The sequence below is a fragment of the Vespa velutina genome, chromosome 5 (assembly GCF_912470025.1).
Source record: "Vespa velutina chromosome 5, iVesVel2.1, whole genome shotgun sequence".
In the NCBI taxonomy this organism is placed as follows: domain Eukaryota; kingdom Metazoa; phylum Arthropoda; class Insecta; order Hymenoptera; family Vespidae; genus Vespa; species Vespa velutina.
The window spans coordinates 520,820-540,102 of record NC_062192.1 but is presented as its reverse complement, the minus strand read 5'-3'; the positions used below and the strand labels follow the sequence as shown (position 1 = coordinate 540,102).

Here is a 19,283-nt window from a genome sequence, read left to right as displayed (position 1 = left end):
AAGTGGAAATAACGACTCTCTCTCTCTCTCTCTCTCTCTCTCTCTCTCTCGGACGTAGGAGACAGGTAGGCAGATAGGAAGGATCGCGCAACGGTACGATCACTAAATTAAGCCGGATTAGGCTAATCTGGACCCGCGGATCGTTAATTAATGTGGCTATTAGTCAGCGACGTTGACTATTAATTCGAACCGATAGCAATGCCCCGACGATACGTTATGGCAATATCGTGTATTTGTCACTATCGCTCGGCTCACAAATTGGTTACAGCGCACCTGGAATGCCGTGCGTCCTCCCGTAGGGATTCGAGTCTCTGCTCCCGCTCTCCTCTGTCTAGTCGTTTCCATCTCCTCCGGTCGTTCGCGTAGACGATCGCGAGAAGGCGTCGATCTTTATCGTCCCTCATCAACGTCGATCCGCTAGGTCAATTTATTATCGTGTCCTAGGACCACACTCCGCCATGCTCGATGGTATAAATCGTGAAAAGAACGAGCAAAAAGATCGCCACCGATCGTCAACGGCATAAGAAAAGTTTCCTGAAAGAAAACATTCCGAATTGGTTATCCTTGGTGATTTTCCATCGAGAGCTGTCCCGCTCTCTCTCTCTCTCTCTCTCTCTCATGAATTTGTCATAGCCAGCTGACCGAGCAGAAGGAGGAGAGAGAGAGAGAAAGAGTAGAAAGAAGACGTAAGTAGGTATACACCTTCTTCTTCTTCTTATCCCTCTGGCTATACTCGCCACGAAACCCGGATGCACGCCGTTTAGGATCTCTTTTTCTTTTTATCCCCTTTCTTCGAACCAAAGACACACCCCCTCCCTCTGTCCCTCTCCCACGAAGGTTTTACCTGGCTCTCAATGCCCGTATAAAGTTGTCTTTGATTTTCTGTGTGTGTGTGTGTGTGTGTGTGTGTGGAGCCAGCGTTCTATGCGACACCGATCTCTCTTACCGATTCTCGCTCGTGAGAATCCAAGCGTTCGCGAATGTTCGAACGAACTCGAAACGAACGAATTTCATTCGAATCGTTTGCTCGGCAAACGACGTTGCCCGTGATCATTAACGATTCTTTACGCTTCTCCGAGAAGTGGAAAACCGCCTGCGGAGTGCACGAGCAACAGAGAAAGAGAGAGAGAGAGAGAGAGAGAGGGAGAAAGGAAGAGGAAGCGAAAGAACGAAATGTTGGCTTCGCGGCCAAAATCATCCGAGAGGATGGCTAATTATCCTCTCGAAGAAAGAACGACGCGGTATGGCGTTTGGCGCTTTACCTGGCACGACGCGTAATCGATTCGCCGCGGATGGCTAGACGGCTGGACGCTCTTCGACCGTGCCCCTCTCATAAGACGAGGTGATTTTACCGAACAAACAAGCTCGAAAAAGTACGATTCTCGTGCGAATCGGAAGTCGAGAGAGAGAGAGAGAGAGAGACAGAGTGAGAAGGAGAAAGAAAGAGAAAGAAAAGCAAAGGCGATTTATAATGTTTTCGACACAGTCACGCTCGGAGAGTAAGTCGATCGACAGGTGTATTCATCGTAGCAGTTCTTTGTCGAAAAGAGAAGAGATTTATGCCGTTTCGCTGGACGTTGGACGAATCGAGGAAACGAGGAAGACGCTATTCCCTTTCTCTCGCGGGTGGTCGAAAAGGCCGAAGACCGCAGAGCGAGCGAGCGAGCGAGCGAGAAAGAGAGAAAGAGGCGGGCCGGTGAGCATAATCGGTACCGGAGTTACACCTATTTGTTCTTTCAATTCCACGTAGGTTAGGCATTTATGATTTTCCACGGTCTATAACTGGTACTGCTCTTCTCGCGGGTGGCCAAACCAGAGCAGATGCTCTGGGGTTCGCCATTATCTATCTTCTCGTCGTAGATGCTAGAATGGCAGGAGTTAGAACGAATTAGAATTGAATCGACTCGTCCAACGAATTCCGTATCGATCGAGTACCAGGAACAAGAATGTGGTTAGACGATTTGCGCAAATTATCCATCGAGAGAGAGAGAGAGAGAGAGAGAGAGAGAGAGAAAACAACGATTACACGAAGCGACACGGGAAACGAGCGAAAAGCGCTTGCGAAAAAGGTGACACAGCATTCGTCTTAAACGTCTATTCCGAGAAGATCCTACGACGACGATCTATACGATCTTATCTCTTAATCGATCATCCGATAGAGGAATCTTTCTCCTTCGCTTCGACTTCCTTAGGTAGTATGTAGTAGGTTTCTACCAGCGGAATGGCCGGCATACCTACGTAGTATCTTTTTTTTTTCCCCATCCTTTCGATCTTCATCCCTCTTGCTTCCCCTTCGTAAGAAATTTTTCGCGGTGGACGATTTCTTAGGACGCCTCAAGAATTTTCCCAAGTTAATCTCGCATTAAATCTATCGCACTATCCAACGATCCGAGATAATAAGATCGTAATTGCAGCGACGATTCGTTTACCTCCTTGTTCCGGCTTTCCTCTTTGCCTCGCTAGAAGAGAGTGAAATCGCAAAGACGTAACTCGTCTTTTCTTCTCTCTCTCTCTCTCTCTCTCTCTCTCTCTCTCTCTCTTCCTCTCTCTTTCTTTTCTTCCGTCCATCGACTCCGTTCAAGAGCCTGCCCAAGTTTCTCTCCAAGCTGACGCAAACTCTCGCACGCGAGAGCGAGAGAAAGCAATCGTGAGAGAGAACGAGAGAGAGAGAGAGAGAGAGAGAAATTCCACTGCCAGCTGCGAGGAACCGGATCCTGACGGTTAATTAGTAGCTTCGATCATTCGACGATGAATCAGACTATGAGAACCATCGAGCTCTTTCTATGGGTGGCGCATCACGAGCCAAAGAAAGAAATAAAGAAAGAGAAACTAATAGCTTAAAATGCTGTACGCGTCGTGGTCGGAGGCACGATCGGAAAAGACGCTTCTCTAAAATACTATCCCGAGGACGAAGCTACTTAGTCATCGATTCCATCGCGAGCATTTGCTACGTCATAATTCGTCGAACAGCTTCGAAGAAATCCTACAAACGTAAGCAACTACGTTTGGCTTCCTCTCAACGTATTTAAATAAACGTATAAAACGACAAAAGTCTTCGATCGTTCGAGAAAATGAGAATAAATACGTTTAACGTTGAGAACTTTTAATGACAGTACTCGAAAAAGTGATTCGTAGGAGGTATCGGCCACAGTGATTATTTTTCATATTGATGATACAGAGAGAGAGAGAGAGAGAGCGCGCGCATCCCGTCGAGCGCTAATGGATCGATCTTGGGTGGTTCCAAATCCACGCGATCGCGAGATCGAAAGATCGAGAGATCGAAGAAGGAAAAGCGCGCTCTCCTCTCGACTTTTACTCGTTTTGTTTTTTGTTTTCTTTTGCTTTGTTTTTTTTTCCCCTCTTTAAACGAACAAACATCGCGGAGAAAGAGGACGAAGGCAAATCCCGAATGGGCTTCCCCCCACCGAGTCGTCTTCGCGTGTCAACGTGGGCGGCACTGTCGTCGAGTACTTCGTAAAACGAGACTTGGCGTACAGACGAAACTGGGCCCGCAAGGGCCCTCACGTCAATTTGCCTCGCGTGTCGCGTGATTAACGCAACCTTATTAAAAGGCACGTTCGTTGGTTGGTTCGTTGGTTGGTTGGTTCGTTCGGCCGCGACGAAACGTACGGCCGCCCATTAACCTTAGCGAAATCGTGGTGGCTAATTAATCGGAGCAATTAAGAGGAGAAGAAGAGGAGGGGGCCCACGGATCCCCGCGTGGATCGCCGAGCCGCGACGCGATGATCTACGTTCGGTGCGTCCGGGCCGATTTATTAATGCGACCCAAGGGCGAGCCTTTCCACGCTACGGGGTGGTCCAAAACCGCGAATCGAATACTCTCGCCGAGTAGGCGAGACCTGCTGGGATAAAGGGAAAAGAAGGGAGGACGATAAAGACGATCGGGCTGGCTCGTCACGTATCGGACGAGGCACGCGACGAAGCCTGCTTACGTACAGCTTGGATCGATCAATGATCGAAGGAATGTCAAAAATACGAGCTATTCCGGTCGCGATGGCCCACCCGGAGAATCGTAAATGCCCGTATAAAAATAGTATACTCCAAGGGGGTGGGTGCATCTGGTCTCGATGCGACGCGAAGCGCAGCTATCGGGGCACGCGCGCGCGCGCGCAAGAGCGAGAGAGAGAGAGAGAGAAAGAGCCATCTCGCTCGCTCTCTCTTGGTCTCGCTCTTTGTCCTCCCTTTCGAGCCGCCCCTTCCCTTTGGCCACGCGACCTTTTTTTCTCGCAAAGAATCGGTAGGCCCGCGGCGTTCGACGATACGTCATTTCTTGGCAGATCGGCCGATCCATCGATCGGTCCATCGATCGAGCACGTATTAACGCGTCGCGTCACGCCGAGAATGCGCCTCGATGCGTCTCTATTTCTTTTCTCCGGACCTTTTAGCCGGCCCTTCCGGACCTTTTATCCTTTCCACCCACCACCATCACCGCCATCACCGGTACATAAGACGACGAAAAGAGCCGCGGCGATCGATGTCCACGCACGAGGAAGATTTATCGACCGGTTTCGCGAGTCCGTCTCTCTTTTATTCCCTACTCATATCTCGGCGAGGGGACGACCGTCGGCGAACACGGACTCGCGCTCTCAGAGTCGCGAGATCGAACGGAGGAGAAATGTTCGCGCATAGAATTTACGATTAGGTTGGACCCAAGTGGGCGGTCCGGGATAATTAATGAACGATTCGAGCGCGAGAGAGGCAGAACGGCAAAGAAAGTCATCTTCCGAAACAGGTGGTTCGCGAAGTTCGACGTTTAATCCCGGTGGAAGGAAGGATGGGACGATTTTTTCGAAAGAAAGGACCAATTTCGTAAAGTCACCGTACCTACGCTCGACTATATCGTACTCGAGCAGAGCCCGCGGGACGAATGGGATTAATTAATATTAGTAACACTGGGGGAGGCCGTAATTAATTACCGGAGCGACGTTGGCCATTCGTCTTAATACGTGCGCGCTATGCGCCCCGTGGCATTCGCTCGTTTGTTCCCGGTTGAGCCAGATAATGATCGCGACCTAATGAAAACATTATGTTCCTCGAGGCTCCTCTCTCCGACTCCGGCTCGCTTCTTTCTCTCTCTCTCTCTCTCTCTCTCCTCTCTCTCTCTCTCTCTCTCTCTCTCTCTCTCTCTCTCTCTCTCTCTCTCTCTCTCTGTCTCTCTGTCTTCCCAGGCCGCTCGCACGCGCGTTATTCCTCGTACAGCGCTGCGCCATTATCCTTTCGGCGATCTCAGCTGGAAGAAGGGACGAACGCGCGAGAAACGAACGACTCGTCCCTCCCGAATTTTTATTAGTTATTTTTTATTATCATTATTACGATATCGTTTCCGTCGATATCGCATACGACGGCTATTCGACGAAATTATTTATAACGTGCCTACCGAGCTACGTTCGAAACAAATTCATTAATACGTTAGTACGCGACAATCCCCTTTCTTTCTTCTTCGGCTCAAAAACCAAAGACGTAGAACGATGTTACTACTTATCTTAACCTCTTGTCCCTTCTTTTTTCTTCTAAAGGGTACAATTACTATTAGGTACGTCCAAGATGAGCCGATGGTAATGCGCATTGATCGCCTTCGTGCCGGCCTTATGCTTACCGTTTGTACGGCAATAAATACATAAATGTTTGTCCATAACAGAGAGGATAATTCGCTTTGGAAAGACCCTATGGGATATGGGGTCAGGTATAAGTTCCTTTTTCTCTCAATAATCCGTCGTTTATTCTTTTCTCCGTTTTGCTATCTCTTGTCAAACGTATCCCGTTGTATCACGCTTAAGTATCGCGTCAGAAAGCAACCCCCCTCCCTTCCCCCCCCCCGAATGAAACGAGAAAGTTTGTGAAAGACATTGACGATCGTCGTTCGAAGAAAAAGAAAGAGGATCCTCTCTTAACCGCAACGAAAGAAAACTGAAGAAGCATCTCTATGTTCTACCGTTTTGGGCGCCAGCACGCTCACTCACGGAACGATAATTGGCTCTCTCGGCGGCACCTTTGATGTCGTCCGACTCGTTCGCGCCCCTGCCAGAAATCCTTCGTAGGTGTTCCTACGACTCCGTAGATCGCGCGACGTCCAAACGATTCCTGCTTCGTCGGAAGCAACGTTGGAATTCGAAGGTGACGCGCGCGCGCGCGCGCGCGCGCCCAGTCCTTCCTCCTAATAACGGCCAACCCTTTATTCGTCTTTCACGCTTTGTTCCTTTGCTTAAGGAGCAAGACGAGAGTTAAACTATATTAGACTAATCCCATAGGATCCATCCTATGGGAATCCTCTCCCGCTGTTACCCGCTCGACTCGAAAGTACTCGAGAACGCACCTGCTCTTGGTGCCTCTTCCTCATCCTCTCTCTCTCTCTTTTGCCTCTGTTCTCCTGAATAGCCAATTAGAAAGGAGATTCGTGTCCGTGGAAGCGTTCTAATGTCCGCGCTTCTTCGCGGAGGCGTCCTAGAAAGGAAGAGAGAGGGAGAAATGGCTGGAGGAGGCGAGGCGAGGTAGCTCGTAAATCTAAAAGCCGCGCTCAGGAACCGAGGGGGCTGTGAATAGGTGTAAATGAAGTTGCGGCCTGCGGGCCACCGCAAACTCGACCGGACCACCCCGTACCTATATTTTGTCGTCCTATGCGTGGCGCTCGGCCGCACCAAATAAATAGTCACGAGCGCCTACGGTGGCCTCCGCTAATACTATTCCCCCAACTAGTCGGTGTCCTCCTCCGCGGCTCACCGCCAACGACGTTATCATGCATGCGACCGACCACCTTGCACCCCGGTCTTCTTTTTCTTTCTTTCTTTCTTTCTTTCTTTCTTTCTATCCTCTTCTTCTTCTTTCACTTTATCTCCTTTGCTTTTTCTTTCCTTTTTTTTCCTTTCCCGTAGCGCTCGCTTCGACCCTCGATAAAACTATTTTCGAAAATACGACCCAAACTAGATAGCAAATTGCCAAGACCACTCTTCTCTTTCGGCCAGTGTACGATCCAGATGTAAACGGAGGAATATCTGGATGATTTACTAGTCGGTCATCTGCGAGGCCATCGACGTTAAAAGCCAGATGCACCGAAACGTGCCGACTTTATTTTTACCAACCGTAGAAGCAGCAAACGCCTCTTACGCATCCGTTTAAATAGGTGGATATATTCCCTTATGACTTTGTCGATCGACTCTACTACGAAATCAAATCTACTCGTGGAAAAGCGAAAGTAGAATCGATTAGTAAATCGATTCGCGTAAACGATGCCTCACGGCTGTACGCACACCTGCGAGAACACGCTCGCGCGAGCCGTCGCAATTAAGTAGATAATTATCATAAGAGTACCGAGCAAAAGCGACCGGGAAGGTAATATCGTTCGTATAGCGGCTCCTACAGACGCGTCCTCGCCCTCGGCGACCATCGTTCCTACGATGTAACAGGCGCAGCTTACATATACGGCTTACGCGACTATTCGATTATCGCGAAACGTTATACGTGCACCACGAGCCACAAGTACTTTGGTTACATGGGTCTATATCTTACGTAAAACGTTAGTCGATCCATCCTCTGGTCTCGAATCTTTCTTAATCTCTTTTTTCGTCGATTACACAAGATCGTCGTATTTATTTTTGTATATATATATATATCGAGCCGCCTTCTCTCTACGTAAAAAAGCGAATATATTCCAGAAAGGTAAGTAAAGGCAGGATGAAAAGCGATACGAGTAAACAATCCTTTCTTTCATTCGCTCGCTATACGATCGCTTTAATCAGCTGGTGAGGCTGGTCCTATGGTTTTATGAAGGAACGAATAAATCACGAATAACCCAGAGATACCCTAGGTATCTCTCTAGGTTTCGACGAGAGATTCTAAGGTATGCGATTGAAGGGGAGTTTGCGACAGAGAAAAGAGAGACGAATAGAAGGAAAAAAAGGGAGCTCGCTGGACGGTCAGTTCGTCGTCCGAGGAAGACGTTTCTTGTACCGTTCTCTCGACGGCAAAAGCGAACGGGGAGAGCGCACCTTCGTGGACGGGCATTCCAAATGTAATTGCCTTGGATTTTGCTTGCCGACGATAAACTGTTCGCCTCCGAGGATCGGGGACGTTGGAGTTTAAACGAGTAGATGCGCCCTTGTAAAAACGTAATTGGAGTCATTGCGCGAAATTAGTTGCGAGCTCGCGCCAGAGAAACACGCAGAAGGATGTGAGCGAGCATGCCTTTTACCCTACCCTACCGTACGAATGTCCTGCTGGCAAAATTTTGGCTTTGTTTATCTCCTTCTCCCGACAAATACTACTTAATATCTATCGGAGAGGTGCCGCTGTATAAAAAAGACGGAAGAAAAAAAAATATAGAAAAAATATGCGAGAGAGAAAGAGAGGCACGCGTGCACCAGCGGCGATTGAGCGCCAGCAAAGAAATAAAAGTGGGAAAGAGCGACGGTGGGCACGAGTTCCTTGCTTGCTTTGCCAAAGGGGTGGGGGTAAAAGGAGAGGGGCGTGGCCTCGTGGCGGGGACCGACCCGCCTACCACCGGCGCTTCCCCCGGCGACCACGTGCTCGCGTTTGCTCCACCGATCCAAAGAGTTCCTTCTTCTCGCCGCGGCGACGTCGTTTCGAAGCATCTCGCGACGAAACTACGAAGTTGGTGTCGACGAAAGGGATGTTCCCTAACTCTCACTAACTACAACGAATGACAAAGGAATGCAAAATTGTGTAGGAGCGAGAGGACGAGATCGAGGTTCGCGTCGTTCGTTGAGTCGTACCTTTGCTTTTCTCAAACTAGATATGTTGCTTGAAGGAAATAGAGGGGGCGCGAAGGCTGCTCCTTCGAGAGGGAGGAGAACGGTAGCGAGAGAAAGAGAGCGAGAGAGGCGGGCCGAGATTCGATCGGTCTGGGGGGGGTCTCGAGGGCCTCACCGATTCGATGGAAGGGGAGAAGTTTCTCTCTCTCTCTCTCTCTCTCTCTCTCTATCTCTATCTTTCTCTCTCTGTCTTCGCGAGGACGAAGAGGAAGCTACGGAGGTGGGAGGTGAGAAGGAGGAGGAGAGATCGGCTCCTCCACGGAGGAGCGCGTGCAGTCGGCTAGCCGAGGCCTATACTTGTCCGTCGAAGGGAATTGGTCTTGCAGCGATTCTTCAAAGTATCTCTCGAATAATTCGCGCGCGAGAAGATAAGGGCGTCGGATAGAGGCGCGATTCGAGACGCAAGAAATTGAGCGCGTTTGCGCGCCACCCTTCAGAACAGAGAGAGAGAGAGAGAGAGAGAGAGGGAGAGGGAGAGAGAGAGAGAGAAAGGGAGAGAGAGCAAGGTCGCGAGGACGACGAGGTGCGAGATAGAGAATAGAGGGTGCCAGGTAGAATTCTCGCCTCCCCCACCATCGACTCGAATCTTCCGAAGCATCGGCGTGCCGCACGACGACACCCACCCCTCGAAGGAAGGGCCCGGAGGGTGAGTTTCCCTGCCCCGAGCCGACCGATCCTCGGACCCTTCCGCAGTCGGTCACGCTGGACTCTACCGAGCGCATTACGAGTCTTGCCTCTCTCTTCTCGACGACGACGACGACGACGACGACGACGACGACCACGACGACAACGACAACGACGACGTCGACAACGACGACGACGACGACGACGACGACGACGACGACGACGACGACGAAGGGCGACGACGACGAGGACGACGACGACGACGACGACGACGAAAAAAGAGAACGAGAGGAAGAAGGAAAGAGAGAGAATGCGCTCGAGCTGACGAGCGTTCGCTCGTGTGCGCATTCTTACGAAGGACGGTGTGATGTTGGACGGACGGTGAACGACGAGTTTGGTGCACGGTGTCCTATCAAGCTATTACGGATATCTCTAGCACTCTTCGAGCTACTCCAGGAGCCACGATAGCCGACATTACGGCAAATAGAGATCGTTGGCCCACCATGAGACTCTGGCTTCTTCTCGGTGTCCTCGGCTTTGCGACCAACGCGGCGCTCGCCGAGATTACGAGAAACAAGAATCGCGGAAGGGGTTCTATGTGGTGGTGAGTCATTTTCGGTCCGCTAATCAGGACGATACATTATTCTCCGTCTTTTTTCTCTTCCTTAGAAATTTCTCTTAGCTCGGTTTAGGCACGTTAACGGTAAACCAAAGTGGCCGCGCGTTACGTGTGTCTTACCGAATAAACTCGAATTTCTCGTTCGTTTTAATGCAGGTCAGTGACGAACTTGAACATCGTACATCGTTGGTGGTCGTGCGAAATTAAGATCCGTCGCTAAAGAGCTGACGTGAATAACTATCAAGATTTTTTTTATCGATATCGATCTTATTAAAACGAGTTATTCCAGTTAATCCTATTTAACGCGATCGCACGTCTTAGTCGGCTTTTCGAATCTTTATTCGATATAAATTTCCTAGTCTCGATTTATCTTTCCACGCTGCGAACCTGTAGCGTTAAGTAAAGTCGATTTATCGTTCGAGCCACTTAGATAGCCACTTAGGAGCATCGAGAAGCAGGTTTCGATGTGTAACAGGTAACGTACACCTTACCTGTTGGGAAAGACAGACAGACAGACAGAGAGGGAGAGAGAGAGAGAGAGAGAGAGAGAGAGAGAAGGGAAAGACAGTAAAAGTCGGTCGACTTTAACTCGAGCGATGATTTTTGGAACGAACGAATCGAAAAAACGTACGTTGTCTTTGTCAGAGTCGCTGCTTGCTCGCGCTCTTGATTTATTTACCTTGAGTAAATGTCGGCTCGCAAGATGAGTTCCTCTCTCCGCGGTTCATCCTCGCGCTTTGCTTTTCCTCTCGAGTGTGGGTCTAGAGAGGGTCGGGCTGAGCCGAAATGCCGTTGACAGGAGATACGTCGCTAGGAGATCGGACGACGGTGATTAGCTGTTTATTATACAGTGCGATGACTGACGGGATCCCTGTACGCGCGAGCTATTTCGAATTGATGGGGTTGCGTCCGGACACGCGCCTAACCGTTTACAAGACGATATATCCAAAGCACGATCTGCCTCTCGTCTTGCTCGTACTCGCGCGCAACCTTAAACCGAGAGAGAGGAGAGAGAGAGAGAGAGAGAGAGAGAGAGAGAGAGAGAAAGAGTGAGAGTGAGCGCTCTCGTTCGTCTTCCTTTTCCCACGGAGGAACACGCGGACCTTCTCTTTCGATCGTTTTTCTGCGAGACGCTCCATCGATCGAGACGCGAATTCTTTTCGCAGGCTCCTTTATATAACTATGTACTTATACATAAGAGTAGGTATCTTACATGCCCATAGCTGTACGCACACGAACGTTCACCGAAACTGTTGAACCAGTTTCGTCTTTCGACCTAATCCTTCTCTTTACCCTCCTCGAGATGCTCCTCCTCGAGCGCGAATCTTTTTACGCGAGTACCCTCGCTTTAGCCTCGCCTAGTGTCGGCCCGAACGATCTTTTCGAACGAGAAGAATGCGCGAGAAAAAAGATGCGCCTGCCTCCCTTGTCCGCAGCATTTATTCCCACTCCAATTTCTATCATCAACTTCTAAAAAAGAGATTCCGATCGGTCAAGATCGATCGAATAAATCAAAGCTCTTTAAAGGATCTCTTCCGTCCAGGTTCCTTGCCGTGGCGATCTCTGTTTGAAAACACGTCCTTAATTCTCTCGCTCCTGCCAGCCGGCTACGTTAGAGAGACCCTTTTAAGACGTTACTCACATCATCCACTATCTCTCTCTCTCTCTCTCTCTCTCTCTCCCCCCCCCTTTATATACGAATTCTTTTAATTTATTGGGATTAATTTGACGAATCAACCTTTCAGGGGAATCGCGAAAGCAGGAGAGCCGAATAATTTCCTACCGTCGCTCCATATGGATCCCACCGTTTATGCGACCTTGAGGAGAAAGCAGAGACGGCTGGTCAGAGAAAACCCAGGGGTACTTATGGCGGTGGCGAGAGGTGCCAATCAGGCGATCGGCGAATGTCAACATCAGTTTCGTAATCGTCGTTGGAACTGCTCAACCAAGAACTTTCTCAGAGGGAAAAATCTTTTCGGCAAGATCGTCGATCGTGGTAAGAATCGCGCCCAAATATTCCTCTACACCCCGCCATCCTTCGCCCCGTTTTACGTGAAGTCTTGAGATCGAACGAAAAAGTCTTCGAGACTTTGAAGGAACTTTAGCTCGGAATCATGATTCGTGATAAAACGGCAGGTATATATAACGGACCATAAGGTGGACTCGTTCCACGTTCCAAAAAACCGTCCATTGTCCATGCTCGTCTCTGACAACCGGTATTCCCGATAGAGATTTACAGAAGACGAGTTTCGAGCAGATAGAGAGAGAGAATGAGAGAGAGAGAGAGAGAGAGAGAGAGGTGGGGGAGAAAGAGAGAGGGACAGAGAAAGATAGAGAGAAGAAGGGATAGCGAGCGCTCGCGTGCGTCTCGTGAAAAAAAAAAAAAAAAAAACAAAAAGAGAGAAAGAGACGAAAGTAGGTAGGTATCGTCCTTCATCGCCCGCGCCTTCTTTCTTTTCGATCTATCGTTCGAATCGTTCTTGAAAAGTCGCACGTGCTCTATGTAACATACTTGGCGACTTTGAGATCTTACTTCCTGTACTATTTAAAAGTGTTCTTCGTCTTTCATCACGATTCGCGTTCTCTATCTCCTATCTTTTTCTCTCTCACGCGCACACTCCCCCTTCTTCCATCTCATTTTTTTTTTATTTTTTCTTTTTTTTTTTTCTTTTTTTTTTTCATTCGCATGCTTCTTTTAGTTTTACTAAGTGGCCATATGGGGACATTCGACATAATGGGGTGGGAGCGGCTCGAGCGAAAAAGCTCGGCTTACAATCGCCTCGACGAGATCTAAAAGAGCCGCAGGGGAGCCAGAACTGGTACGAGAAGGTCCATTATCAGGTTGCAAAACATACATCTGGCCCGGCGAGGGCACGTGCCCGGGGCCTTCGGACGAAGGGCACGCCTCTTTCGACCCCCCGCGCATCTCTCTCTCTCTCTCTCTCTCTCTCTCTCTTTCTCTCTCTTTCTCTCTCGCGCGCGCGCGCGCGCCTTCGAGGCTCGTGCCTTCCTCCCTTGCCATTCGTGTTCTTCTCTATCGATGAATTTGATCGAGACGAAAAAGTATCTATACTTTTGCAAAGATATATTAGAGGTTAATGAAAGTTTCTTGGACGTTCTTACAACGGGCAGGTAAGACGGTTTTGTATTTCGTTTCCACGACGAATCATCTCTTTTTCTCTGGAACGTCCGCTTTGCGAGGCCTTCGACCTTTCACCCTTAGTCGTCGTTGTCGTCGACGTTGCTTCGTGCGAACACGGACCAGTTTCTTTTTCTCTTTCTCCTTTCTCTCTCTCTCTCTCTCTCTCTCTCTCTCTCTCTCTCTCTATTCCCTTTTTTTCGCTTCTCTTCTCTCTTTGTCCTCGAACGAATCTTTTAGATTAGATCTCGAGAGGTTCCAGCGCGAGTAAGGGGAAAGCGCAGATCGCTATCGGCGATCCGCGCTTATGCTCGCACGCATACGCATTTCGAGACTCGGCCGAAAGGAGGGAGAGAGCGAGGGGAACATCACGAAAACTGGATCTCATGGAACATCCGCGCGATTCGACGGACTAAACGGCCGTTTCCGGATTACGCTACGTTTCGCCGCTTTTCGTATCTTTGAAACAGAGAGAGAGAGAGAGAGAGAGAGAAAGAGAAGAAATCTCGATACTTTTGAACGAGTTTGTACTCGATATTATAGCTGGTAGTGAGTGCGTCCGTAGCCTGTAATCATTCCGCCGCCAAGAGGCACCTACCGCATTGGTAGGTCCTCTCGACTGCCTGCCTCGGTCCTCTTCTCACTCTTTCTCTCTCTCTCTTTCTCTCTCTCTCTCTCTCTCTCTCTCTTACTTCTTCTTCTTATTCTTCTTCTTCCTCTTCTTCTTCTCCTTCGCACGCGCGGAAAAGAGAGAGAAAGCGAGAGAGAGAGAGAGAGAGAGAGAGAGAGAGAGAAAGAGAGAGAGAGAGAGAGAGAGAGTAAGTTTAATCGCTCGGTAAGCCTCCGACGCCGATATCCGTTAAATCGCTTTTCGAAGGGACGTGTCCCGTCTTTCGGTAGGGCGACGCGCGAGACCAAAGCTGCGTCTTATATGGCCGAGGGATCGTGTTTTTTGCGATGACCTTGCGTCGCTATAAATCGTGTCCTATGATGTGTTACATGTGTCGACGGCACGCCACGATTTCTTGCTAAAACGTGATCCGCGAGTCAAAACGAGTCTATTGCGTTCGGCTAATTTTCGCGACTCGTTGTTCTCTGTAGACGCAATTCCGAGGCGCGATGTTTGAACGAACCGATAAAGCTCACCTTCGGCTATTTAATATTTATCTCGTATGCGGTACGAGACAGACATAGAGAGCGAGAGAGAAAGAGAGAGAGAGAGAGAGAGAGAGAGGAAGTGCGCGTCGAGTCATCGAGCGCAAACAGCGCACCGACTCTTGGAATCATCGAGCGATGCTTTCTTTTCTCATACGGCGATTCTTCGTTCGTCGGAGCAGACCGATAACGATTTCTCGCCTTGCCTCGAGACTTATCTCCGTCATCTGATTGTTTGAAAATCGTAAAACTGAGCTCAAGACGGAACGCGCGTTAAAAAAAAAAAAAAAAAAAAGAAAGAAATAAGAAGAAGAAAAAAATAAAAGAAAAACTTTGAATGATCGGGCGTTTCCTCGAATCGCAAACGTCTCCTAACTCATGATCTCATTCGTCGTGCCCGGTCGTTCTTAATCTCCAAGTTGGATCGAGCGATCGATAAGCCTTGCGCTCGAGTTCGCAACGACAAGGATTAGTAATGACTGATACTCGAACAAATATTACCTATGTAGTGCCTATCTGACTTTTTCAAAAGATTCGAGATCGTAAACGATGAATGTACGAGAGTCATCGCCTTTTTTCTTCTTTTTCTTCTTTTTCTTCTTTTTTCTTTCATTCGGCGAGAAAAGCAACGCATTTTTGCTCTCGGCGTTAAAATCCTTCCCAATGACATATTCCCTCCAGCGGCATGAAGAGAATGAAAAAGTTTTCTTCTTAATCCTCTCGGTCATGGCAGTCCTAGATGATGACGAATAATATCTGGAACAAATCAAATTTAAGGGACATTCTCGAAGAACTCATTGTTGGAACGGTCTAAATCTTTTATAAGGGAGAAACTTCCCAACAAGTAGCATCACCGTTTCTACTACATTGGAAAAAGACTTTCCTCCTTCCGTTTGACCTCACTGTCGTTCTCTACATGCGGATTAAGGAAAATCGTTTTTTCTTTCTTCCATTCTTTCCTTTTTTTTTCTGTCGTTCGTTTCTCAACCTTTCCGTTCGCTTGAGTCGTGACGAATGACAATGTTCGCGCTCAAAAATTCGACTCGAAAAGACTCGACGTCTTATTTTTCACCTATCTCAAAAGCTACGGTTGTTAGTCAAAAATGTTGATGTGTAGTTGAAATGCGACGATGAATCGAGAAGGTAATATCTCTCTCTCTCTCTCTCTCTCTCTCGAAACGTATGAGAAAAATTTAAAGCCTCCTGTTGAGTGCCGCTAATGATAGCCGATGTACCAGCCAGAATATTCTTAAAAGATGCTCTCGTCGTTTCTCGCGAGATTACACTGAAACTCGCGTACGCGAGTTTCGGTGTAATTTTCAATAATTCCCCTACGTCCGAAGATCGAACGATTTGGTCGATCGTTCATTGGGCCACCCGTTGAGAGAAGAGAGTCTCGCTCTCTTCCTCAAGACGTCTTCAGCGGCACAAAGGTGCCGGCATCTTATATGCTGGCAACAGGTGCTTGTATCTTATGCAGATAAGGTCGAGGTGCTCGAGGGTCAGCCCACTCAGGGTAAAGGTCGCGTTGCCTCCTCTCTCTCTCTCTCTCTTTCTCTCTCTCTCTCTCTTTCGTCTCCTTTTCTCCCGCAGCTCCTTCCACCTGCGACCGGCCCTCTCGTGCAGGTAGTCCCCTACGGGGAATTGAGACGTTCGCCGACATCGGCGCTCGCGACTCCCACGCGACTAAACGCGCCGGCAAAAGTTTTGTCCTGCTTCTTCTCCCTCTCTCTCTCTCTCTCTCTCTCTCTCTCTCTCTCTATCCGATAAAAGACGGAAAAATATAGGAAAAGCGAAGATCATTCAAGGAACACGGACGATTTTACACGATTCGCAGGATGCCGAGAGACCGCCTTCATCTACGCCATCATGAGCGCAGCTGTGACTCATAGCATCGCGAGAGCGTGCAGCGAGGGCAGCATCCAGTCGTGTTCATGCGACTATACCCACCAATCGCGCGCACCCTCTGCCGTTCGAGACTGGGAATGGGGTGGGTGTTCGGACAACATCGGATACGGCATCAAGTTTTCCCGCGAGTTCGTCGATACCGGAGAACGCGGCCGAAATCTCCGGGAGAAAATGAACCTCCACAACAACGAGGCCGGTCGAGCGGTAAGTCTCTCTTATTTCTATGGATAATTAAATCCGGACTCTTGGACTTTCTAATTCCAATGAGATAATCTATAAAGACTTAACTTTATGTCAATGAAAGCTTCTGTGAATTAGCAAAAGTGGAATTTATCTACATTCTCCACGACTTTATTCCTATCGTAACAGTGCGAAATTTACCGCGCGTGCCTTATCGAAACTCTTATAATATCCATTTGGGTTTTCGAGTCTTTCGGTGCCGACTCGCCTCTCAGTCGCACCCACCTTTTCCCATTTCTTTTATTCGAATATCGCGATATCCTTTTCGTTGACCGCTTTGGAATGCCGCGCTTCCAAGGAGAAACGCAGCGCGATAGTAGCCTCGCGTGAGCGCGCGCGCGCACTCTAGAGCGAGAGAGAAAGAGAGAGAGAGAGAGAGAGAGATGGCTCGACGATTCGTTCTGTTGCAGCACGTATTCTCGGAGATGCGACAAGAGTGCAAGTGCCACGGCATGTCCGGTTCCTGCGCGGTAAAGACCTGCTGGATGAGACTACCCAACTTTCGCGTGGTCGGTGACAATTTGAAGGATCGCTTCGACGGAGCATCCAGAGTGATGGTTAGCAATTCGGATCGAGTACGAGGCAACAGCAACGCCATTGTGAGCAACTCTGCGAGCAATTCGGTTCATGGGCACCGAGACGGTCTTGGACGTCGTCATCGTTACAATTTCCAACTTAAACCGTACAATCCTGAACACAAACCACCGGAGCCCGAGGACCTCGTCTACTTGGATCCTTCCCCGCCGTTCTGTGAGAAGAATCCGAAACTCGGAATTCTTGGTACGCACGGCAGACAATGCAACGACACGAGCATCGGTGTCGACGGTTGCGATCTCATGTGTTGCGGAAGAGGTTACAAGACTCAGGAAGTGACGGTAATGGAAAGGTGCGCGTGTATCTTCCACTGGTGTTGCGAAGTCAAATGTCAACACTGCTGGAGGAAGAAGACGATACACACGTGTTTGTAAAGAGAGACAGAGAGAGAGCGAGAGAGAGAGAGAGAGAGAGAGAGAGCGAGAGAGAGAGAGACAGAGAAAGATAGATAGAGAGAAAGAGAGAGAGAGAGAGAGAGAGAGAGAGAGAGCTCTTCGTATTACGAAATTATCGCTTTCCGGGCAAACGCCGAGAAAAAAATACGCGAGAAAGAGAATATCTCTCCTAGCTTACTCTCTTTCCCTCTAAAGGACCGATTCCTTCCTGGCGAAGGACATTCCGAGTCTCTCGAGAAGCTCGGATGTCGAGGCTCCTCCTCCTCAATTCTCCTCCGCTTCCTCCTCAGTATTACGCGACACGATCTAAACTCTTAACTATATATTTATTTGCGATCTATTAAAGACTGACTCCAAATGCCCAGGATCGTTTTCGAGCGATCCATCTTATCGAAGACATTAAATGTCGACGATCACGGTTGCGTTTCGTTTGTAAATACAGGATTAGAGATTAGACGATAAGGACGACGAAGTTATTCCGAATGCCTGCGCGAGCTTTTACGAGAAAAACAATAACAATCCGTTTATTTATTTTCAACGAAATCTCTTTATTGCTCTTCTTTTCTTATTTTTTATTGACGCGCGCGCTAAAGCCGAACGCGTCTATCTGTACGTCTACGCTGCGTGTATGTATGTATGTATGTATGTATGTGTGCGTGCGTGGGTGTCTGTACATAGACGGAGTACGATCCTAAAGATTTTTAAAAAAGTATTATAAAATATGCGTGAAGCTACCATTGTAAATAATCCTTAGGCTCGTAATCCAAACCGGTCGATAAGTTATTTCTTGCGGATCCTCTCCTCTTGATCTTAAATTTAAGAAAATCATTACCAGTGTCGAATACTTTGGCCTATATTTTTTTTCCTTCTTCTTTTCTTCTTCTTACCTTTCAATCGAGAAAATGGTGATTTCAATAATGTGCATAATAGATGTATTAATTATTATTATTATTAATTCTAATTTATACGAATAAAGATATCGACGAATAAACGATGTAAATGAAACGTACAATCTCTATATTTATACAATCCCCTAACTTATTTCAATTCCTTTCTAGCGGATAAATTCTTCTCCTAGAAGGACTCGATAAAGCGAAATATGCGCTTTCGAAGTCGGAGAATGTTTCGAGATCGCGGATCTTCGTGACGAGATCTACGAACCTCTCTCGATCTTTGGCCCTCCCTCGGGGCAATGTCGTAGAACCATTCAATATTTTCCCATTACACGATGCGCGCACATCGATGTAACGACGCGAAATATGGCCAACTGGTTCTCCAGCTGGACGACTTCATAATTCCTCCGAGGAATATCGTGGGAGGCCCCTAACCCGTGGAGACTGGTTCGACTCTCTCCTCTTTCTCTCCTCGTTCTTTCCTCGTCGCGTTCTTTCCCTCTCTCTCTCTCTCTCTCTCTCTCTCTCTCTCTCTCTCTCTCTCTCTCTCTCTCTCTCTCTGTTTGCCTGTTCGCTGGCAGCTACTCTCTCACGAGCGTTCGCCGCGCAGCGATCCTCCCCACTTCGCCCCGTGCTGCACGCGATGATAACGACCGAGGAATCCCGCAGGAATCCTTGCTCGGGATAAAAGAATTCCGACCGCGTACAAACAGGGATCCACGCTAATGCTTCCGACACTCTTACCAACAAACTTTTCCTTTTCCTTTCTAATCCTTTTTCTCCATTTCAATATCGTTTCACCTCCAAAGACTGCGCGTGCACGATATTCTTTCGCCGTTGTTGTATCTACCTCCGATTCGATCGTGGACACGGCCGTCGGTCCTGCCGTTTGGTATTTCCAACTCTAAGTGCATTCCGAGACTCGAGGAA

The 19,283-nt window shown here is 48.5% G+C and overlaps 1 protein-coding gene across 1 annotated transcript; it reads left to right on the top strand.

Annotated features, from left to right (window-relative positions):
* Positions 1 to 8,989: 8,989 nt before the first annotated feature.
* On the top strand, positions 8,990 to 18,469 carry LOC124949293 (protein wingless). The gene is made up of 4 exons (XM_047494138.1): positions 8,990 to 10,014; positions 11,775 to 12,025; positions 16,161 to 16,435; positions 16,882 to 18,469. Exons 1-4 carry the CDS (start codon positions 9,914 to 9,916, stop codon positions 17,437 to 17,439), a joined length of 1,185 nt encoding a protein of 394 aa, XP_047350094.1. The 5' UTR covers positions 8,990 to 9,913; the 3' UTR covers positions 17,440 to 18,469.
* The last annotated feature ends 814 nt before the right edge of the window (positions 18,470 to 19,283 follow it).

Excerpts from the sequence above, each read along its gene's own strand:
- LOC124949293 (XM_047494138.1), top strand. The coding sequence starts at position 9,914 with ATGAGACTCTGGCTTCTTCTCGGTGTCCTCGGCTTTGCGACCAACGCG. Across the intron at positions 10,015-11,774 it reads GGAAGGGGTTCTATGTGGTG|GGGAATCGCGAAAGCAGGAG; the intron begins GTGAGTCATTTT and ends TCAACCTTTCAG. Across the intron at positions 16,436-16,881 it reads ACAACGAGGCCGGTCGAGCG|CACGTATTCTCGGAGATGCG; the intron begins GTAAGTCTCTCT and ends GTTCTGTTGCAG.